The 24,549-nt window shown below is 36.0% G+C and overlaps 2 protein-coding genes across 3 annotated transcripts; one reads left to right on the top strand and one right to left on the bottom strand.

Annotated features, from left to right (window-relative positions):
• The first annotated feature begins 649 nt into the window (after positions 1-649).
• Positions 650-8,454, top strand: LOC131022444 (serine/threonine-protein phosphatase BSL3). 2 transcript variants are annotated; one of them, XM_057951939.1, is made up of 21 exons: positions 655-1,378; positions 2,006-2,066; positions 2,159-2,237; positions 2,332-2,411; positions 2,547-2,641; positions 2,718-2,817; positions 3,351-3,420; positions 3,552-3,653; positions 3,758-3,839; positions 3,938-4,117; positions 4,368-4,641; positions 4,727-4,961; positions 5,044-5,214; positions 5,559-5,797; positions 6,097-6,181; positions 6,319-6,417; positions 6,491-6,690; positions 6,767-6,842; positions 7,158-7,293; positions 7,402-7,541; positions 7,670-8,454. In XM_057951939.1, the coding sequence occupies exons 1-21, from the start codon at positions 973-975 to the stop codon at positions 7,751-7,753; spliced, it is 2,994 nt and encodes a 997-aa protein (XP_057807922.1). In that variant the 5' UTR covers positions 655-972; the 3' UTR covers positions 7,754-8,454. The 2 variants fall into 2 exon arrangements, with proteins under 2 accessions (XP_057807917.1, XP_057807922.1); XM_057951934.1 differs by having other exon boundaries at positions 650-1,378; positions 7,402-8,454.
• Positions 8,455-12,133: 3,679 nt separating this feature from the next.
• Positions 12,134-13,718, bottom strand: LOC131022465 (protein FAF-like, chloroplastic). The gene has a single exon (XM_057951961.1). It carries the CDS (start codon positions 13,609-13,611, stop codon positions 12,319-12,321), a length of 1,293 nt encoding a protein of 430 aa, XP_057807944.1. The 5' UTR covers positions 13,612-13,718; the 3' UTR covers positions 12,134-12,318.
• Between the last annotated feature and the right edge of the window lie 10,831 nt (positions 13,719-24,549).

Raw genomic sequence — 24,549 nt, forward strand, 5'->3', positions numbered from 1 at the left:
ATTGTCATGAGAAAAAAATGAATAACAAATAAATTTCCCTTTAAAAGCAACATTTCATTTCCCTTATTTTCTACCAAAGAGAACTTTACCATTTTGCATTCATTCTTTTAACTAGAAAGAGGAATAATATTATCTCTCTATTTTTGATATGATAGTATTATTCATCCTAAAAATGAAGAATGAAGAAAATGCTGAAATTCTCATTTATGAAAAATGAGGAAAAAGACTTTATTTTTTATGATAACTTTGTTAATTAAAGAGGCAAAATGAGGAAAAATGAGGAAAAAGACTTTGTTATTATTCATCGATCCTTAAACGAATTACTGCACTTATCTTGAGAAATTTACACATAGTAAGACATAAACATCATAATTTTACGATACATTAACATATAGATTAAATTGATAATATAATCGGATATAATAATCTATAAACGTTAGAGTTGAGAAACACCTTATTTATGGAATCAACTGTGAATCAGTGAATGTATAATAAATTGCTTTTATGAATAAATAAAATAAATAGTGAGGTGAGCCAAATTGTGAGCGCTAATTTAGTAATTTTGTGAGTCCGGCGTAGATGGGCGACGGATGTGGTTCATAAAGATGAAAAGATTACCAAAAAACGAAAAAGAAAAAGGTAAAATTGGGAGCTGGATTATACTATATTTATTTGTAGAGAGAGAAAGGGAGGGCGAGAAAGAAACAGTTGTGTTGGAGAGAGAAAGAGCGTGTTTGGATTACTAGCCGTCCCGTTTGTATTCCTCGTCACCTCTTCAAAGATAGAGAGATAAAGCGACGAAATAAAGCGAAACTTTGAAGAAGAAAAAGGGGGATTCGTCGCTCTTGGGGAAAGGTCTCAATTGATCGGAGCTAGGGCTTTGTCCAGAATGAAGATTCAAAATGCCCATTTTTGAGGATTCCAGCTCCGGTCTTATCGCGAAGCTTCGGAATTTAGGGTTTCTCGGCATAAATGGACGTCGATTCCGCTATGGCGGGCGAGCCTGATCACGATCCGTCGGCGGACTCCGCCACTGCTAATACGGTTGCGCTGCTGTCCAACCAATCTCAATCCTCGTCGCCGCAGCTGCAGCAGGAACAAAGCAATATCAACAATAATAGTAATAGCGGAGGAGGGGCGGTTGTGGGGGGACCACGCTGCGCTCCGACGTATACTGCGGTGAACGCGATTATTGACAAGAAGGAGGATGGTCCGGGTCCGCGATGTGGTCACACGCTGACGGCGGTGCCGGCGGTTGGGGAGGAGGGGAGTCCTGGGTATATTGGGCCGAGGTTGATTCTCTTTGGAGGGGCGACGGCGCTCGAAGGCAATTCAGCTGCTTCGGGAACTCCTTCTTCTGCGGGAAGCGCAGGAATCCGTATGTTCTCGTATACCTCTAGATATTTATTAATGCGTGAGATTTAAGATTTAAGGATGTTATTCATCCCCTAAGTCTTGTTTATTATTGAAAGTTGATTTCTCCCTTCTTGTTGATTTAGTTACCTTCAGTTCATTACAATACCGTTCGGTGCTCCTTTAAAGTTAAGTAAAGAAAGATTTGAAGCATGAGAATTGTATCTTGATTTTCTCGAGTAGTTTTTCTTGATCTTTTGTATGGGATGATGAAAGAGTAAATTTGTGGTATAGATTTAAACGAGAGTGAATTTTCACACTATGTCGTATGTTATGAAAAACTTAATGTAGATTCTCGGTGCTATTATCTTGGGGATCTGCAATACTCATAAGATGAGTTTACTCTTTTCTGCTTAATTTAGAGGGTTCCGTGGACACTGGTTTATCTTCACTGAATCACTGTTACATGCTGATGTTTGTTAGAGAGTTTTAAGCATTTAGCTGGTAGAAGAATTTTCTAATAAGCTTTAAAACAAGAGTTTTATATTATAAAATGACATGGAGTCATTGAAGGCCCATTTATGAAATGGGAAATACTAGCTGATCATATCATACAGCTACAGATTCCAATTTAGCAAACATTTTATTGCAGGGTTGGCTGGGGCTACTGCAGATGTGCATTGCTATGATGTATTGGCAAATAAGTGGTCTTGGTAAGTTAAGATAACCTTTTTGTTCTGGTCCTGTTGTTGCTTCATTCAGTTTGCACTTTTCTTGATGAGGCTGGGGACTTTCATATTTGCAGTGTTACCCCAATTGGGGAACCACCCACACCTAGGGCAGCTCATGTTGCGACTGCTGTAGGTACCATGGTTGTTATTCAGGTTTGTTGACAGATGGAATGATTTTTATGAAAGTTACATATTTATCTTTCTATATTTGGACACTAAACCAAATCGAACCTCTAATCTGTCATAGGGTGGGATTGGTCCGGCGGGTTTATCGGCTGAAGATCTTCATGTTCTGGACCTTACACAGCAACGGCCAAGATGGCATAGGTAGGTTTTATGTAATAGTTAAATGCATCTTTGTATTTTGCTCCATAAATTCTGAAGTGATTACTTTCTATACAATTACAACCCATTTACTTCATTATCAATATTATCACTGAGCTAGCATTTTAATTTCTTTAGGGTTGTGGTGCATGGTCCTGGCCCAGGGCCACGGTATGGGCATGTAATGGCTTTGGTGGGACAGCGATATTTAATGGCAATTGGTGGAAATGATGGTTTGTCTTCTTAAATTACTTTCCCGTTTGTATATTTGATATCTGTTGGTAAATAAATTGAGTATTCTTTATGTAGGGAAACGACCTTTAGCTGATGTATGGGCATTAGACACTGCTGCAAAGCCATATGAATGGAGGAAACTAGAACCTGAGGGTGAAGGCCCACCTCCATGCATGTGAGTTTGTGCAACTTTCTTAATAGCCTTAATTGATTTTGGATTTTACGGTTTTTCCTTCCTCTACAAAATTTGCAGAAGTATTGGAACTGAAAGTATTTTTTAACGTAAAAGTACTTAGCAATGAACATAAATTAGAGAAAGTCCGAATTACGATAGTCGACAATAATTTTTATTTAATCAAATTGATTTTAATTCTATTTTGTGTAGTTGAATAATAAATAAGGCACAGTCAAATTTTTTGAAGAAAATAATATTGCTTAAGTGGTTAAATTCTACCACCTCATTTTATAATCGACTACCTTATATTTTCTATCGAATTTTAAAATATTCTGTATTGATCTTAAATAACTCATGTGTTTTAAATAAATAGATAAACATATAAAGCACACTGTATTTTCTCAATTTTACAAACCAAGGTGTATTAATAAAAACAAGAGTTGATGGGCAATTTAAGGGTTTGGTTTTTAATTTATGAAATAAAGAAAAGATCTTCGGTTGTGCTAACATGGCCACCTGCCCCACCTGCCTAGGTATGCAACTGCAAGTGCACGCTCTGATGGTCTTCTTCTGCTTTGTGGTGGAAGGGATGCGAATAGTGTTGTAAGTCTCTATATTTATGATGTTGATGTTGCTTCAAACCTCCGCATAGTATTGTCTTCAGTAATCATGGGTGCAACTTCCTTTGTAATCTCCCCATTTGACTGATTTTCTCCAAACGTCATAATACACAGCCACTAGCTAGTGCATATGGGCTTGCCAAACACAGAGATGGTAGGTGGGAATGGGCCATCGCACCTGGTGTCTCACCATCACCAAGATATCAGCATGCAGCGGTAAGTTATTTATTTGGTAGCCTATCGTTATAATAATTATTAGTTTAGTTACATAAAATAAAGACAGCTATTGTAAAATACAACGATTTATGTTACTTCTCCAGGTTTTTGTTAACGCACGTCTTCATGTGTCTGGAGGGGCACTTGGTGGTGGACGCATGGTAGAGGACTCATCAAGTGTTGCCGGTACTTTTCATTTGGACATCGTTTACTTGAATATCTATGTTTACATATGTACCTGCATCTATATGATTGGGATTGTCTGCAATCTGTATTTTGTGCAGTATTGGATACAGCAGCTGGAGTATGGTGTGATACAAAGTCTGTTGTCACGACTCCGAGAACAGGTCGGTACAGTGCCGATGCTGCTGGAGGAGATGCAGCAGTTGAATTAACAAGGCGCTGTAGGCATGCTGCCGCTGCTGTGGGTGACTTGATATTCATTTATGGTGGTCTACGTGGTGGTGAGACATGATATTTGTGCCTGATAAAAATCTATTAGTCTTAATTTTAAATTTACAATGGTAATTTTAGATCTTAATTTGTATCTCTGGTGACTTCAGTTATCGTGGTTTCTAAATTCTGTCTTGAGGCATCTGTAGCTTATCAGAAGCTCTTATCACTGTTGTCCTTAATTAGTGCGTTTTGTTGCATTCTCTGCTGTTACTAGAAATAGAGCCAGGTTGTATTAACTATTGAAAAACAATGCTGTAGGGGTGCTTCTTGATGATTTGCTTGTTGCTGAAGATCTGGCTGCTGCTGAAACGACTAGTGCAGCTTCTCATGCGGCAGCTGCGGCTGCGGCATCCAATTTGCAGCAAGGGAGGCCACAAGGCAGATACGGATTTAATGATGATAGACCAAGGGTACCTCTAACTGATTCTGCCGCTGATGGTTCAGTTGTTGTTGGAAGTCCTGTTGCCCCTCCTGTAAATGGTGATATCTATACAGATATAAGCACAGAGAATGCAATGCTACAGGGTTCTCGGTATATCTCTGTCGCCTTTAATCATCCTGTCTCTCTGACTAGTTTGCTATGTCGGTTGCCTCAATTTCTGGTGTTTTGCACACAGACAACTAAGTAAAGGTGTCGACTACTTGGTTGAAGCTGCTGCAGCTGAAGCTGAGGCGATAAGTGCCACATTAAGAGCTGCTAAAGCTCGACAAGTGAATGGAGAGGTTGAGCTGCCAGACAGAGATCGTGGGGCAGAGGCAACGCCAAGTGGAAAACAATCTACGTTGATCAAACCTGACTCTGCAATGTCAAATAATTCTATCCCAGCTGGAGTTCGACTTCATCATCGTGCTGTCAGTATCAGGACAAGATATGCAGTGCATAATCACATTTGAGTTGTGAAATGTTTTATTTACACTATGAGAACATGTGCAGGTGGTTGTTGCTGCAGAGACTGGTGGTGCCTTAGGTGGTATGGTTAGACAGCTGTCAATTGATCAGTTTGAAAATGAAGGCAGACGGGTCAGCTATGGAACTCCAGAAAGTGCAACAGCAGCTAGGAAACTTTTAGATCGGCAAATGTCAATTAATAGTGTACCTAAGAAGGTAAATTTTATCCTCTGAAGATTCCAATTATGTTAACACTTGACACCAGGTTGATCAAGAGAGGGCTGATAATGTAGAGGTGTAGAATGGAGTTCCAGTGCCTAAGTGTTGTTTGTTTCTCTTTATTTTGCTTTAAGTTGTCTTGTAGCTGAGATTGTTAACCAATCGTGTTTTGTTTGTGACAATTAATTTGCTCCGGGACAGGTTTGAACTCTGGGTTATATTTTTTGATTTCCTGTCCGAGCTGTCAAAATCCAATTCAGTAATATAATCTTAGGTTATATGATGCATCTTTTCTTTCCAGTTTTCCAAAAATTACATCACAGCCTCTCAATGTGTCTCAGGTTATTGCTCATCTTTTGAAACCTCGTGGGTGGAAGCCTCCAGTTCGAAGACAATTTTTCTTGGACTGTAATGAGATTGCTGATCTTTGTGATAGCGCTGAGAGAATATTTGCTAGTGAACCAAGTGTGCTACAGCTGAAGGCTCCTATTAAAATATTTGGTGACTTGCACGGTCAATTTGGAGATCTTATGAGACTTTTTGATGAATATGGATCTCCTTCTACCGCAGGAGACATAGCGTGAGTTTTCAAATCGCCTTATCTTCCTGCATGCTAGTCCTTGGTACATTTATGTTTATACAAGGGTAGGTTCTGTTTAATCCGTATCATTTCCAAGGGTTGATATACATCTTGAACTCCCAGTGTCCTCAACATAGTTATTTCTAAATTAATGTAGACCATGTTACTACACTTAATCCCTTGGTACTCCTAACCACAGGAATGTCATGTGGATAAGTCTGTCTGGCTGATCAAGTTAACTTTTTTGCCATTAAAGTTCATTGCTATTACATTAAACTGATTTGTGGAATGCATGTCAGATATATTGATTATCTCTTCCTGGGAGACTATGTTGACCGTGGCCAGCATAGCTTGGAAACCATTACTCTTCTCCTTGCTTTGAAGGTATTTGCTCCTCTTTTGAGTAACGCAGACTTTTCTCATATTTGTTTTGTTATAGACTGTAAAAACCATAATTTTGCTGCCTCATTCTGAAGCTATCTGGCCATTATTGATTATTGGATTTCTCAATAATTTCGCAGGTCGAGTATCCACTTCAAGTACATTTAATCCGCGGCAATCATGAGGCTGCTGATATCAATGCGCTTTTTGGCTTTCGGATTGAGTGCATTGAGCGTATGGTAAATGCGAAAATTATCTAAATAACCTGTTATTTGGATGAAGCATATAGGACTTATAAAGCTTCCTGTATAGGGTGAGAGAGATGGAATATGGGCATGGCATCGGATAAACAGATTGTTCAACTGGCTTCCTCTGGCTGCTTTAATTGAAAAAAAGATTATCTGTATGCATGGTGGTATTGGGAGATCCATAAACCATGTTGAACAGATTGAGAATATTCAACGGCCAATTCCTATGGAAGCAGGATCAATTGTTCTTATGGACTTATTGTGGTCAGTTCATGTTAGTTTTTCCCATTTCTTTTATAGTTTCAATAGTTGTTTCTTGATTTAAATCTTCTCTTTGTAGGTCCGATCCCACTGAAAATGACAGTGTAGAAGGGCTGCGGCCAAATGCTAGAGGTCCTGGGTTAGTAACCTTCGGGGTGGGTTTCCTCTCATATTCTCCTCAAGATATATCTTTATATGATACAAAACCTCATGAGGCAACTTACTTTTATACTTTGTGGGATCTAGATGTTGGTGATAGATTATGAAACCCTAATTATTGAGAATTGTTTAGTATGTATGCTATAAATGCCATGCTTATTTTCACCTTCAGTTGTTATGGTTCACACTATCATTTTATTTGTGGACATAGTTATGTGGGATTTTGGATCCTGTAAATCATTATACTCAGTGAGGAGAGGAGTAACTTTTACGTCCTATGCGTGCTTGATAATTTATCCTATCTTATGCAGCCTGATCGCGTCATGGAGTTCTGTAACAACAATGATCTTCAGTTGATAGTCCGAGCACATGAATGTGTAATGGACGGCTTTGAAAGATTTGCTCAGGGACACTTAATTACTCTTTTTTCTGCAACAAACTACTGTGGTATGTCCTAACTTTTTAAGATTAATGATGGTTAGTTAATATTTCCAGCATCGTGTTACTGGTTATTATTTGAAGGTTGACTTTGGTTTCTTATTTGAATTTCTGCAGGTACTGCAAATAATGCTGGTGCTATCTTGGTTTTGGGTAGAGATTTAGTAGTTGTGCCCAAACTCATCCATCCATTGCCTCCCGCAATTTCATCTCCTGAAACATCTCCAGAGCGTCATGTAGAAGACACGTGGATGCAGGTGCTACATTTATCTCCAACCATGCAATCTCTTTCGTATTATCTAATTATGTGGTCAGACTGGTCATGTTTCTTTCCTTATGTCATTCATTTCGTTTTTTTCTCCTTCAATCTTTGGATTCAATCCAGGAGCTCAATGCTAATCGGCCACCTACGCCTACTAGAGGTCGACCTCAAGTCACTAATGATCGAGGTTCTCTTGCTTGGATTTAGATTATGATCCCAGATAATTTTCTAGTACAACTGCCGGGCTTATGCTAACACCCGGGCTTTCCAGCCATTTGTACATAGCATGATACCACCTGGAGAATTACGCGAAGAGGTATGTATATATACCTCTTGGTGGCCTCAAGGCCTTGAGATCCCGATTAGTTTCATACGGTTGAGGAACCCTCTAAGGAAGAGGTGACAAGTACAAATGAGAAGTGTGTATACTTGTGTGTTTCTGAGATGTCTTCTGTACATGAGAAATCAGGTAGTCAGTATTGTCATTTCTTTGTTGGGTGGGCAGGCTACGACGGCATTCATCGTTAGTTCTTATATTTCTCCCTTCCTTTGTTTCTTAGTTTAGGTGTATCATTTTGATCTTCTTCTATTTTAAGAGGGGGGTAAGGTTCGTATACGTGGTTGGTGAGATATTTCTTGGTCATTCATGTATAATAGAGAGGGTGTTGCCTTGTGTAATTTGTGTCTACTTTCGTTACAGTTGTGTGATGATAATAGGTGGTTTCTTTTTTTTTATAATTGGTGTTTTGAATAACGACGTATCTTTTTACAATCATGGCTTTTTTTCCCAATTGTAGTTCAATTTATTGGGTTTTCGTGTATTGAAATAGGAGATGAAGTATTCTTTGTAATTGCGATATTCAACTGCTCTTTTATATTTTTAGCAACGCTATTTGCCATTTTTACCACTTCTTAGTTTGTTACTGTTTAATGTTTGGTCAGTAGCACCACCTTTTCATATTTGTGAAAAGTATTTCTCAGTAGAGTTAATGTTTGATCCGTCTCGCTTTTCCCCATCCAAGTTATAGTATTATGTAAATGATATTTTTTGCTAAAAACAAATGGGAAAAGCATGTTATAAAATTATATACAAATAAAATATGATATTATTAATAAAAATGCTATTTGTCGTTTGTAAAAGTGTCATGTAATATATATGGATTGGGTCGTCTATCGGGTGGATTGTGGATAGAGCATTCCAACAAGACACTTTAAAGTTGTATTAGAAGTGTGTGGGAGTTGGCATGGTGTGGACTCGGTACAAGATAATTTGATCATCTCTATTGTCATCGGTTTACTCACTCAACCATTTAATCTTTTTAAATATTTAATTTATTTCTCTCTCTCTTTTTTTTAATATCATCAATATTTTACCCAACTACTTCTGTTTTTGATGGTTTATCAATGACTACTCCTGCTACTCAAACATAACATTTTATATACTTATTTTTTACGCAAAGATTACGAGAATGTGTAAATTGAATAAAAATGGTAGGATCCATATATTTTCTAGAGTTAATTATTATCATTTATAGGCTGGGTCACTTTTAGCGGGACATACGAAAATGAAAAAAGGAGCCACTTTTAGCGGGACAAATGGAGTATTATTTTTTATTATGTTAAAAATAAATTAAAATAATAGAAAATTGTAAAAACCTAAAAAAAAAGACTAAATAATAAAAATACAAAAGATTAAAAACTAAGAAATAAAACTTATAACAATCGATTTTTTTTTATACTCCCTCCGTCCCACTATAAGTGAGACCCCTTTTTTGGCACAGGAATTAAGAAATGTGTATTTTGTGTGTAGGTGAAAAAGTGAAAAAGTATTTAAGGAGTAAAACTTTTACCCAAAAAGGAAAGAATATCACTTATGGTGTGACACCTAAAATAGAAAGAGTCACTTATAATGGGACGGAGGGAGTATTTAATTAGTTTATTTTTTTTCTACATCATCAATATTCATTTTAACTTAACCATATATATTTTTGATCATTTATCAATGACAACTCCAACCATTCAACTATAACAATATTTACTATAAATATGCCAATATTATTTTTAATTAGAATATAATTAATTATAACAAAATAACGAATAACAATTTACTATTGTGTAGTACCCATTTCGATTTTAATAAAAATTTGTTAATTATTATTGACACCATTGTGAATGCTCTCATATATAAAGAAGAATAGATTATTGTATTATGTGTATAATTATAACAATATTGGTCTTTATTTATAAAGCATGAAAAAAAAATACAAAATTTAAATTTAATATGTGATATAAATAATTAATATATAACTAATTTTGGCAAATTAATTATTTGTCACAAAATGGGACATGAAATTACAACGTTGGGGTCGGTCTTCGCCAGCCCAAGGGCAGTTGGCTTTTTTTTTTTTTTTGTCTCTCTCTCTCTCTCACTCTCTCTTCGTCTATGAAATATATATTCATATTTTTTTTGGGTCTGTCCCCAAAATGCATATCTATTTTTTTTAAGTATACTCACACAACTTCATTTACAATAAAAAATAAATCATTATTCCACTTACACACGCTCAACTAATTTCGTAAAATCCGTGACATTCTTGAATGAATATGCATTTTAGGGATGGAGGAATTAATATTTTATAAAATTTGCCAATGTGATTCTTACTCGACTTTATAATCACTTTTTTTTATCAGAGAAAATGCGATTTTATGACGAAACAGAGAGCGCCGGTACCAGAGGTACCATTAGCTCGACAAAGAAAGTGTACAACATGCATGAGCAAGAGCCAGACTCCTTCTCCACAGGTACCAAAAAGGAACCCCACCTCTTCTACCCCTTTTGAAACCCCTCTATCAAAATTACAGCAGCTACAATACCAAAAACTTCCCCACCTTACAATAGAAAGGTGGATGTCATCTGAACACCAAGACGAAAAAGGAATCTCTCTATCTAACAATTTGAGATTAATGTTCCAGCTCCACATTTTTGCCTTGATCTCTAGGGTCGTGGTTTTCACGTCCCTTTGTTTCCCTTCGAATCTCCTGTCATTGCGTTCCTTCCAAAGTTGCCAAATAGTGCATACCCACAATGCTGACATGAATTTCCGACACTTCTTTCTCGGCCCCAAATTTGCGAAAGACAAAAAATTGGTATCCACGCTATTTGAGCTCATCGTTGTCATCCCGATCCACTTTAGTACTTCGTCCCAGACCGCACCTGATTTTAGGCAGAGCAGGAGAACGTGTTTGGTTGTTTCGATGGGCTGGAAGCAAGCAGTGCACATGGAGTCGGTCTCGTCCAGATTTATGTGTCTCTTCCTTAAATTATCGCAAGTCGGCAGCCGATTTTTCAACGCTCGCCACGCCGTTAGTTTTACCTTCTGAGGAGCGAGAGTCTTCCATATCATATTGATTGCCTCCAAGTCTTTGATAGGTGCTGTGTTCGTCTTTGTTACTGCCGACATCAAGGAAAATGCAGTTTTTGTTGAAAATTTTCCATCTTTTGTCTCGCTCCATCTCCATTCATCTTTAGAACCTGCATCAAGAGAAACATTAGAGATAACAGTAGTGATTGCGTTAGTACCCTCCAATTCCCTATCAAACAACTCCTTTCGCCATTTCAACTCCCACTTCCAAACCCCGTTTTCCCAAGCCCCGAACTCGCTAATGGTAGCCTCCTTGTTTGCAGAGAGGTGAAAGAGCCTAGGGAAATTTAAAATTATAATCACTTAATTTAAAATTATATTTAAAGTGACATTCTTATTTTACTTACAACACTTTCAACTATTTTAGTCTTATAATTTGTGCCGTTCACAATGTGACAATTTTTTGTGAATAGATACCGTATTTTTTAAAGAACCATAAAATGCCTTTTTTAACTCTGTGTGCAAATTGAAGAGAAATTAATTTTGTGGAACGAGAAGAGTATGTCCAAGTCACCCTAACTATGAGATTATTAGTTTAATACTTGTAAATTTCTCTTATTGATCGACCTAGCGTCATATCTGGTGGCCTAAAATCAATACTCGTGATGAAGCCATGTTACATGCTTTTCATGATTCTATCAAAATTGAAACAATTAAATAATCTTCGACAACACTGCATGCACCAAATAATATCATCATGTTAGCAGGCGTACGTCTCTATCTCTCTCACTCCCACTAAACCCTATTCGAACGTACAAAGCATATTTCCGGTAATAATTCTCTCGAAAACATGTCCTCTTTATGCTAAAGTTGAATGTACATGCGTCATTCATGTTGTTCAAACACAATCCAAAAGGACAACACAAATCAAGAATATTGGATCACACTGTCCCCAACCTCAACCATATATCATCAAACCACCAAAATCAGACAAACTAACTGCTCATCAGCTAAAAAAAAGAAAATAAAGAAAAAGGGAAAAGTGAATTCCATTATACTATATTATTGCACTCACTGACAACATAGTGCCCCACCAAGTCAAACATAATGAAGTTTCACCACACATTATAGTAATTATTATCACTATTGTTGCTATTGTTATTTTTTTAATCACATAACTAACTAACTCGATCACACACACATAACTGAAATATAATTCATGCAATGGAAAAAAGAGTATTTTTCTCACTCCCATTAAGGCTTATTTCTGGCTACACAAATCTTTTCGGAACAACAGGGCAGGGCCAGGCACTAGGAGTGGGAGATGAACAATATTAATTGGTTAAATCAACAATTTTTTGTCTTTTGTTGGTAATTAATTAAAAATCATTATTTTCTCTTGGAACAATATCAAGAAGTTGCTATGCAGTATGGCTTCTCCCAAATAAGCGATCTCCTCTTCTCTTTGCAACCCCTCATGTACATCACCAATTCTTGATTCATCTTGCTGCTGATTCGCTCGGTTTTCTCGGTTCGGTTCGGTTCCTGCACACTCCTGCTGATCATGAACCCGGGCTCGCTCCGCCAGAAGTACTCGTAGTCGTTGAAGGACAGCCGCCCGGCCCGCGGCCGCGGCGGCAGCGACTGCGGGGAAATCTCCCCGCCGTCGCGCGCGGCCACGTCATTGGCCCATTTGGGGTTAATATTCCCTACCGCCATAAGCTTTTTCATCACTAGCCCTGATTTATGCACACTTATCATCCCACTTGGCAAAGACAGATTCTTCTCCACCAAAGATTCTTCTTTTCCACCACCACTTTTCAGTTGCACCGCCGTCTCCTCCTCCTCCTCCTCCTCGGCTTCCGGAGCATGCTCCAAGGTGAGGAGAAGGCGGCCGTCGTGGCGGCGGGCGTGGAAAACGTTTCTGGGAGCAACGGAGACGGCTTCGAGAACCAGCCTCCCATTCTGGCGGTGGGATTGCATTTGCAGGGAGGCGCCGGCGGCGATGGAGGGCAGCGGCGGAGGGAAGGGCCTCGGCGGCGAGTTCTTGTACTTGACGACGTGCAAATCAGCAAAAGGGTCGCCCTCGTTTCTCTGCGACAAGATCTGGTCGTCTGTGTCTTGATCATCTGCATCGGTGGGGCAGGAGAAGCAGTCGGAGCCAGTCTCGGAGCCGAGGCTCTCGGTGCAGACCTCGAGGCTCTTGTCGCTCAAGCTGCTGGTGCTCCTCTTGAGCATGGGTGGGATGTAGGGCGGGGAAGTGTCGCTCTTTTGAGTGAGAATCAATCCCCAAACTCCGGTGGTTTGAGGTGGCTGATCATTCGTGTCCTTGTCGGCTTGGATAGAGCTCCAGACTTGGTCTTGATTAGGGGCGATTTGTTGGGAGGAGACGATCTTCTTGATGGGGGAGAAGAAGCCGTTTTGGTGGAGCCATTTCTTGGAGGACATGTCGGCGGAGAGAGTGCGGCGTATGGATCCGGCCTTGCAGGTTTCGGCGAGGATGGTGACGATGCCCTCCGACTCCGAGGGAATGTGATTAGGGCTCCTTCTCGCAGGCATATCAACGTTAGTAGCTTGAAAATTCAAGCAGACAACAGCATCCAAGACAAGGATGGTTGTGAGCAAGAATTTTTGATGAGGATTACTTGGTGATGGAAGGGGTATTTGTAGGGAGCCCAAAATGCAGAATCGAATGGATCCCATGGGCCCCAGTATGTGTGTATTAGTAAATTAGGCCTTCATTTATTAACTTCATTCTATGTCATGCTTATTGACTTCCTTATTTTCAAATTTTCGCAAATATATAGACGAAGGATATCATCTAGTACCCAAGTCTTACAAAGTATATATAGTACTCCCTCCGTCCACGAAATGAGTACTCATATTTCATTTTTCATCCGTCCACGAAATGAGTACCCATTTCCCTTTTTGGCAAGTGTACCCCACACATCTCTTTAATTAATACACTCAAAAAGTGGGACCCTTAAACTATTCACACTACACTCCACACATTTCTTAAAACCCGTGCCGTCCACAAATGGGTACTCATTTCGTGGACGGAGGGAGTATTAATTCTGGATCACACTATGTTCATATAACGCGTCAAAATTATGACATGTAAGGATATCAATTCAGTCCGAAATTTATGGACTGACCCGATTAACCCGCCAATCGTAAAGGGTTAAGGCTGAAAATCTGAACATTTAGAGTTAAGGTTGGAAATTCCTAACCTGAAAAAAAAAAATTCAACTCGATTAGCCCGCACTCGAATAACCCGTAACCCGCTAGGACTAGCCTGAAATTCGGTGGGTCGGCCCGCGCGATAAATGCCTTTCAAGCGCATGGATAAAATTGAAATAAATATTTTGAATATTAAAAAAAATTATTATTTTTTTATATTTTTTGTTGATTTTCTTTCGTATTTTCTAAAGCTGACATGTTTTTGATGCATAATTTTTTTTTTTAAAAATGCATAACATTGCACATAAAAATGCATGCATTTTGCAACCGATTAGGTATTTCTTACCACTCATCCCATCCATCCCCGATTCAAATTTTTATATGCAATGTTATGCATCTTTATGTGCAAAGTTATGCAAAATAAAAAAATAATAATAAAAAAAATGATCAGGGGGTGAGTGGGTGGGTGTGGGCAACAGTAAAAAAAATACTTGATCAGTTGTCAAATGCAATGTATTTTTGTGTACAATGTGATGCATTTTTGTGTGCAATGTTTTTTATTTTTGTGTTAAAACTTATGTATCAAAACATGTCGGCTTCAAAAAATCTAAAAAAAATATATTTGATTTTTTAATATTAAAAAAATTTATGCCAATTTTATCCCTGTGCGGATTGTGTATAAAGGCTTTGGGAGCTCTTTGCCACGTGTCTCTTTCTTAGCGTTATTTCTTTCTTTTCTTATTTTATAGATAGAATCCATTTTTTTTTTCATTTTCAAGTAAGTATGTATTAGATTTTAAGAGTAGCTCAGTGGTTAATCTCTCCTTTAACGTAAGTATGTATTAGATAAAATATCTAATGCACATCTTGAATGAAAGCTCATGAAATGACCTTTAATTTGATATATAATATATAAAAAAGAAATTTAAAATACTCAAGTTAAATTGTAATATATAAAATAATTTATATTATAATTAATGATATTTTCCTTCAAAAAGTAATGATACTTCACTTTAAATTAGAACCATATTTCAAAATTTTAAAATTATGAAATTATATATCTTTATTTATTTTATATAAAAAATTATTAATAGCATATTATGTAACTATCATAAAATGATAATATATTATATATTAATTTTCTTGAAAGTTAGAGACTACTACAACACTTAAACACCTTCTTAACATTTTGTTGTTTTTCTCATCATTATTTTTATTTATTTATGGTATTATTTTTTTACATTGAAAATTTGTTAATATAATACAATTTCACTATTATAAAAATAATAATAGTATTATATTATATTATATTATATTATATTATAGTCTAAAATCATAATCACCGCACATCGCGCGGGAGGTACGCTAGTATATGTAATAATCAAATTATCAATAATTCAACAAAAAAATAAAATCATAATATTATATATTTTGAAATACTTTCTTATATACAGTATTTGTGGTTGAACTACCATCATTTCTATCAATAATGATCTCCGATTAGGGGAGCAAAAACATGATATCACACATTGCAAGAAAATGAAATATAAATTTATTAAATCATGAACTAGAATAAGATTCTCTCTCGAAAGAATGTTGTTTCACCATTTAATTTATATTTATATTTATATTTTAAAAACTATTTTATTATATACTCCCTCCGTCCACCAATTCAAGGCCTAGGGCAAGTATAAATTACACTTGCCCTAGGCCTTGAATTGGTGGACGGAGGGAGTATTAATTACTAAATAAGTACTACTTACCCCATCCCATAAGAGAGTATCACATATGAGACGACACAAGTTTTAAAAATATATTGATAGATAACGTGTTGAGTGAAAATGAGTGGTTGTGGTTGAATTGAATTGTTGAGTTATGTAGAAATGAGTGGTTGTGGTTAAAAATAATATTTCCTCTATCCCACTTTTAGTATCCATATTTTCATTTTTAGATGTCCCACATTTTTAATCCATTTCTATTTTTCGTAAAAAGTAGGTGGGACCCTTACTGAATTTTAATTATTTTAACACTCTCATAAAAAATGCGATCCTTATTCCACTCACACTCACAATACATCCAACAATTTTATTAAAACTTGTGTCACTCTTAATTGGATACTAAAAGTTGGGACGGATGGAGTACTATTTTATGGGACGAACGAAAATAAGAAATGCGATACTTTCTTATGGGATGAAGGGAATATATATATATATATAGGGAGAGGTTCAAATAAGAACCACTAATAAAATAAGAACGGAGAACCATTTTAAGCCATTCGATCATCAAGATCTACGGTGGATGCATCATCTTGGTGGATGGATGCTGGTGCTGGGTTCGAATCCTGAAGGGAGCAAAAAAATTATTTTTTTCGGATGCATTAAATTTAATAGCGGATGCATTAATTTGTATAGCAGATGCAGTAATTTTATTGGTTCTTATGTTCTCACAATAATTGTGGTTCTCACTGTAACCGCACCCTATATATATATATATATATATATATATATATATATATATATATATATAGGGAGCGGTTATTCAATAAACCACCCTTATTTTAAGAATTACGAACCAGTAAAAATGCATGAATTTTATGTATAACACGCATGAATAAACTGTATAAAGGTACGAATTGCGAAAAATAATTTTTTGCTACCTTTGGGATTCGAACTCAGGACCATGAATTTATCCAACAAGGTGATGAATCAACCGTAGATCTTGATGATCTAAGGGCTGAAAATGGTTCCTAATTTATATTTTAATAACCGTTCTTATTTTAGCCTTCCCCTATATATATATATATATATATATATATATATATATATATATATAGACCAAGGTTCAATGAAGAAGGCCTAAATGTAAGAAAGAAGAGAGAAGTAATCTCATCCGTTGATGTTATCTAATCTAACGAACATGATTTATTCACGCCATGTTTAACGAATTTTTTCGTTGAACATATAGGGGGCAGAAACCCAGAACCCCCAAAAATATTGTATATGTTCACGAATGTTCAATGGAAAAATTCGTTGAACATGACGTGAATAAATCATGTTCGCTAGATTAGATAAGATCAAATGATGAGATTACTTCTCTCTTCTTTCTTACAGTTAGGCCTTTTTTCATTGAACCTAACCCTTATATGAGATTGCCATTTTGAATAAGGAAACACAATATTTGGCCACTAATTGAAAAAACACAAAATCTGGCCATTTATTACGTGTTAAGACTATTTTGCCCTTAACTAGGGCGGATCATATTCGGGCCGGATTTGGGTTTGCGCGTGGGTTAGGCACATATGACACTATTAGTGCCATATGTGCCATCCAAAAAAAAAATCTAAGTATATGACACAAATGGAACTAATATGACCATAAGTACTATTTTTGCAACACTGTATATGACACTAATGACACTAATATGGCCATAAGTACCATTCGTGCAACATCCTAAGGGCTCGTTTGGTTTTCAGTAAAGGATTATGTAGGATAATTTGTAACCAGGATATTTTAGCGTGGATAATGACAGATTATTAATACTGAGTTGGTGTTTGCTATCATGGCTAAATACAGAATATCCTGGTTTAAGTTAATCCTAGGGGGAGGTGGTATTATTAATCCTAAAGAAATCTGGATTAATAATAATGGGTCGTAGGATTAAACCGGGTCATCCGCATTATTACTAAATAATACCAAACACTAGACTTATCTATACTAAATTAGCTAATACAGTGTATTAGCCAATATCAATGAAGAATCTAAACCCTAAATGGATAATCTAAACCCTAAATGGACAATCTAAACCTTACGGGGAAGTGTTCAAAATGATCATATAACTGTCCCATCTAAATAATATCAGCGCATATGTATATGGCACTAATGGCACTAATATGACCATAAGTACCATTTGTGCAGCACTGAGTATATGACACTAATAGGGCCATGTGTGCATAACCCGCGCGCAAACCTGAATCTGACCCGTCCTAATTAAAGGCGAAACAGTCATAAAACGTAAAAAATAACCAGATTTTGTGTTTTTTTCAATTAGTGACCAAATATTGTGTTTCCTTCTTCAAAATGACCATCCGAGTATATTATTTCTATATATATTAAAAAATTATTAGGCAATTATATTGATAATAAAAATGCTTTTATTATGAAATGTATATAACTTTGTGTCAAATTTTATATATCATATAAAATATGAATAATTTTTAGCTCTTAAATAGTTAAGATCTATGTTGATGAAAATATTATTTTTTTAATTCATTATTTTTCACAGCGGATTCATCACAAGCATCATAGTTTTTAATCTAAATGTATTTTATGTGATAAATATAATTTGTATAATAACTCTCTCTCTATATATATATAATGTGTATGTGTGTGGAGTAAAGCCTCAAACCCTACATCTTTAAAATTTTACATAATACGAATTTAACAAAGTTTCGTGAACTTCTTCAATTATTGAAGATATCGTCATGATGTTTATTATAGGGTTAATTGCATGAAAATACACGAACTTTAGTCGCAATTTCATTTTGCACATGACTTTTGAAACTTACATTTTAAATCATGAACTTTACATTCGTTCCAAAATTTCCTTAAAATTGAGCTCCAGTCACCGGAGAGGCTGATGTGTCGCCTATGTGGCAGCCGGGCATGTGCCATTTAAACAGCCGAAAGTTTGTAGACATGGAAACGACGTCGTTTTGTAAAACGATGCCATTTAAACAGCCGGAAGTTTTTCTCTTCTCAAACCACAACCGCCTCTACCCCACAATTGCTGGAAACGGCTCACGCCGCCTTGACATCATTACAATGAGCTCTGAAAAAATCAGAAATCGTCACCGGCCGCGGCGGTAGCAAAGTGGCTGGATTTTAATGCTAAGACTGTTGTTGCTGCTTCAATTACTGATTTTAATGCTAAGACCGTCCAAAAATCAACCGGAAACCACTACAATATCAGCGCCGGAGCTTGGAATCAGAATGGCGATACTCCTCTCACTCCCAAAATTCAGAGCAGTTGCCTATTCCTTCTAATTTCCGGCAAGGTTTCACGCAACCAATCCCCCGTTTTCTCCTCTAATTTCCGGAATCAAAATTGGTGATACTTCTCTTCGAAATTAAACTCACACACCCACACTAATACGACGCACAGTTCACGCCGTCGATTCCCCCTTCTTCTCCTTTGACGGCGGAGAGCGCCGCCGCTAATGGCTGAGATTGAGGGAGCTAGGGTTTTCGATTTGGGGATTGAGAAACACGGTATTAAAACGACGTCGTTTTGTGCCACGTCGTTTGAATTAATGATGTGTCACATACGCGTGGCATGTTTGAAGACACGTCATCTTTCCGGCTGCCAGAGCTCAATTTTAAGGAAATTTTGGAACAAATGCAAAGTTCATGATTAAAAATGTAAGTTTCAAAAGTCATATGCAAAATGAAATTGCGACTAAAGTTCGTGTATTTTTATGCAATTAACCCTTTATTATAAGATGCATGTTGAATATTTTTATGACCAAATTTTGATGATTTACGAAAAAACAAAATAAAAAAAGAGAAAAAACTAAATAGCTAAACACCGCGTTAAATTGATCACATGATCTTATATTAATTAACCTTATTTTTTAACAATGTATTTTTTTGTTAAATTGGTAAGGTCACACGTGTGCTAGTTTAAAATATGGGTGTTCCCTCAAAGAATATTAAATACAACTAAATAGATCAAAAAATAGTACTCCCTCAATCCCAGCTTTTAGTATCCAACTTTCCTTTTTTGACCGTCTCACATTTTAGTATTCATTTCTATTTTTGGTAAAAGTAAGTGGGGCCCTTACTCCACTTTAATTATTTTAACTCTCACATAAAATATGAGACCCTTATTCCACTCACAACACATCAATCACTTTAATTATTTTAACTCTCACATAAAATATGAGACCCTTATTCCACTCACAACACATCAATCACTTTATTAAAACTCGTGCCGTTCTCAACTGGATACCAAAAGCCGGGACGGAGGGAGTATATAACTATCCAAAACAGATTATGAAATGCATCACATATCACACGGTCTGTCAAAATTTTTTTTTGTCAAATTAATGGAAAAAAACTGCTTTAAAATTGTTTTTTCATATATTAATATATTAGTTAAAACTTTTACATATAAGAAGAAGATTTTTTATTTCATTAAAAGTTACTGGAAATTTTTGTTTTTTCCTCACATATTTTAAGCAAGATTCCTGGCACTATAGTGCGTTCGACCTTGGAAAAAATATATACATTTAGCAAACAAAAAGAAAAAAAAACTCATGTAATTACAAATAGGATTGGGCTTAATCGAGATTCTGGGTTAAAATATGTTTATTGCTTACCCGATGACGTATTATTTATTCACCGACCAATCTAGTTATCCGATCATATATATAATTACAAGTTTTCGAGAGTCTTCGATGAAGGAAATATAATAGAGCAAAATATTAAATTAATTATGAATGTGCTTGAGTTTGCGTACTGTTTCACTCATGCCTTGTCATGATTCTTGATCAAATCTCATGTTTATTAGCATTTACAACAACTTAATAATATGATATTGTATATACAATAAAACAAAAATGACAATGATGTAAGATAAAACAATTATGCAACAACATTGTGTTATTAATTGTACGTAACAAATGACAGTTTTTGATAATATATCGTTATATATGGATAAGTTTTGACGAAAAGATGGTAATGATTAATTAATTTTCATGCTGAATAACGTATTTTTGTTTTGCATATATCTTTCGTGATAATGAATTTTATACATATTACAATAATGCATGTGTGTATGATATACATCATATATAAAGATCGATTGGTTCAAATTAATTCACAGTTTTAGCAAAGTATTTTATAAACTATATAAATAAAGATTGCGAAAGTGAAAGGTAGGAGACAAGAAAATCTAAGTTAACATATGGTCTTATGGAAGGACTGATTGGTGTGGATGGATGAACTAATTAATGAGTGACAAATTATATTATTTCGAGTTCTACCATAAATTTTTAAGTCAGAAATATTTAGTGTGATAAATTATAATCTTTCCATCTCACTTATTTTAACACTTTTGTAAAGAGTAAAAATGTCAAAATAAGTTCGAGTTTTACTATAATTTTTTAGGTTGAGATATTTAATGCGTAGGTATACATAGATATTTATGGAAAAAGAAGAAAGAAGATAAGATTAACATGAGAAGAATATTATGAGGTAGAGCAATTTACAATTAGGTAAAGCATAAAAGAGTGGATGATTGGATGAAAATGGCTTAAGAAGGAAGCAAAGGAATCACTTTGAAAGAGCCACCACCATTGGGCGGCCATAAATTCATTAATTAATTTTTATTTTTTATTAAAAAGAATCACGGACATTTATAAAATATTTTATTTGTTTATATATACTATCGGAATCACATATATACATACACATAAGAATGCCTGCGATTTTTAGCGAAATAATAATATTTTATTGCGATCAAAACAAAATTTCCAATCTCCAATCAGATCAAAGATCTATGCCTTATTGCGTAGGTTCAAATTCTATTTAGTGTATTTAAATTTGAAATATAGGGTTCTCGATTTGGTTAGTATGAGTTAATTAATTAATCATTGAAAATGGGGACGGGAGAGTTAGAAATGAAACATTAATCCATAATTGATTAAAATTGTTTTGGGCGAATCGAAATAATTATTGAGGTATTATTAATAAAAGGGTTAAGTACCAGATTCCCCTTATCGATGGCGTCCTTATCGCGTTTAGCCCCCTAATATCAGGGGGAGAGCTGCCCGCTACTTGAACGTGGCTTTTTAGGACCAATTTCCCCCCTGCGTTTTAACGGACGTTAACGCCGTTAGAAAAAATTATTTTTTTAAAAAAATTCTAGGGATTTCGATTCTCCTCCTCTGCCGTATCCTTTTCCGGTTGAATCTCCGTCGCTGCCGCGGGCAGCATGTATGATTCGCAGGTAATCGAAGGCAGAGAAGCAGGCTTTCTTGTTGAAGGCTCTTGCTCCGTGTACCTTAATAATCTAGCACCGATTCCCCCCTTCGCGCGGCGGCGACGAGAGGCGGCGACAGTGTTTCCCGACGTACTCAAGGAAGAGTAGCAAGACCGCCGAGATGGTGATCCCTACAACAATCTATTGGTCGCCAATGCCAAAACCACCGCCATAAAAATCTTCAAAACCCCTATCAAAACCCCATTAACATCTCTATCTCTATTTAAACCATCGCCGCCGCCGCGGAGTTCCTCCACATCCGCGCTACCCGATCCTGCTGTAGCACAAATTTCAATTGACGGCGGAGGCGGGATCAGCGAAAGTCTCCACGGCAACAACGGAGGCAGGCAAGATAGGGGCGATCCTTCAATCACTGGATCAGAAAAAAAAAAAAAAAAAAAAAAAATTCTAACGGCGTTAACGTCCGTTAAAACGCGGGGGGAAAATTGGTGCCAAAAAGCCACGTTCAGGTAGCTGGCAGCTCCCCCCCCTGACGTTAGGGGGGCTAAACGCGATAGGGACGCCATCGATAGAGGGGAATCTGGTACTTAACCCTTAATAAAATTTAGCATTAATTAATGAAATTTAATTTACTATGTAATTAGACTAAAAAACAGTCACCGTCGTCTATTGATGAACTGTAAGTAATTTTCGTTATCGAACAGTTGTAATTGTTCTATCACATCTCAATCAAGATTCTATTTGTATATAACTTTTTGTATAATGTGTGTATTCATAGATAGGAAATAAAATAATAAGAGGGAATAATGTATGTGGAAACCATGCATGGAGTCACGTTCCATATAGCTAGGGACCCAAGATTTTGATGGTATTTTTGTTTGTGTGTGTGTATACTAGTATTATATATATGTATATAGTTAGTAGTACATGCTAATTATACAATTTTGAGGTACTACTATTTACAAAAAAGTTTGTGATGTTGATCATTTTGAACAACTTCTTTTTGCGTGTGGGTTTGCGTTCGCATTATACTAGTGCATGGGTTTGCGTTGGCATTATACTAGTTGTTTCATATATATTGTTAATTGTTAGTAGGTAATTACATATTTAAAATACTTATTTTTATAAAAATATGATGAATCTATGTAAATTAATATGAAGTATCGATTCAACTCTTGGATGAGGATATATTTGCATTGATTTTTGTAAAAATGTACCATTATTTTTTTGATAAAAAATGTACCATTATTAATTGAAAACATGTACAAAATTTGACAATGAAGTAATTATTGTTAACTTCACGTCACTTTCACCTATGGTGAAATAAATTTAAACATGCGAACCTACTCTACCCGTTGAATTCTAAAAAAATCACGATCTATTTATTAATTTAAAACATCAATATAAAGGTTAAAAAATTAATAAATTATATATCCCACTCCTAAATTTAATTCTCTTCCTAAATATGTCGTTTGTCGCCGCTGAATTGGGATTAAATCGGATTAGCTGCTGACTGTTGTTTAAGCCATAGTTATCGGCGTCTAATCGGATAATCACATATTTAGGTAGAGAACTAAATTTGGGAGCATAATATGTAATGTTTTAATTCTTTTAACATTTATATTGATGTTTTAATTTAATAAACCGATTCTTAGATAATGTAATATATATATAGGAATGAGATTATATATATCCCAATGCTTATAATAGATCCCTAGATCCAAATCTTGACCACACATTTATGACATGTGGCGCATCAAGATGGTGACACGTGGCAAGGATTCCAAGGCAAAATCTGGAGGGGTAAAATTGGAATGTAATTTTCGGATTTAATAATTAAAAAAATATATATTTTTTTTAGATTTTCTCAAAATAGATACTCCCTCCGTCCACAAATTAGTGCCCCACTTTGGTGTGGGCACGGAGACTAAGAAAACTGAAAAAAGTGATGTGGATGAAATAAAAGGGTAGTGTTAATAGATTAGATTACTTTTACTAATCTTAAATTAGGAGATCACTATTGCTTTGTTGATTTATTCTCTTTTTTCTCTCTCTGTCTCTGTTCTCGTTGATCTCTCTCTCTCCCTCCCGCTGCCGTCTTCACATCTCAAGTGAAAATATTGAAGAAACCAAGTCAAACTAAAATGACCAAGATTTTTTCGGGCAGCAGATCAAATCCCACAAATCCAAGATTCCTACGCCCAAAACCCCCAAGTGAACAAATTTCATCAAAAAAAAAAAAAAAACCAACCGCAGACAAAACTAAGAACACCACATCAAGATCAGTTGAGAAAGACAGGCAAGAAAAAATTCATCATTTGAAAATTCAGTGAATACCCACTTCACAAAACAACTCGAAGCAGCCAAACAACACAAAGTTTAGAATTCTAAACAAATGCAGAGCCCCCAAGGATATACCCTCAAGGACATGAGCCCTAACTCCTTTCTTCGCGGATGGAT

The sequence above is a fragment of the Salvia miltiorrhiza genome, chromosome 1 (assembly GCF_028751815.1).
Source record: "Salvia miltiorrhiza cultivar Shanhuang (shh) chromosome 1, IMPLAD_Smil_shh, whole genome shotgun sequence".
Classification (NCBI taxonomy): Eukaryota; Viridiplantae; Streptophyta; class Magnoliopsida; order Lamiales; family Lamiaceae; genus Salvia; species Salvia miltiorrhiza.

Excerpts from the sequence above, each read along its gene's own strand:
- LOC131022444 (XM_057951934.1), top strand. The coding sequence starts at position 973 with ATGGACGTCGATTCCGCTATGGCGGGCGAGCCTGATCACGATCCGTCG. Across the intron at positions 2,067-2,158 it reads TTGGCAAATAAGTGGTCTTG|TGTTACCCCAATTGGGGAAC; the intron begins GTAAGTTAAGAT and ends TCATATTTGCAG. Across the intron at positions 6,418-6,490 it reads TTGAGTGCATTGAGCGTATG|GGTGAGAGAGATGGAATATG; the intron begins GTAAATGCGAAA and ends CTTCCTGTATAG.
- LOC131022465 (XM_057951961.1), bottom strand. The coding sequence starts at position 13,611 with ATGGGATCCATTCGATTCTGCATTTTGGGCTCCCTACAAATACCCCTT.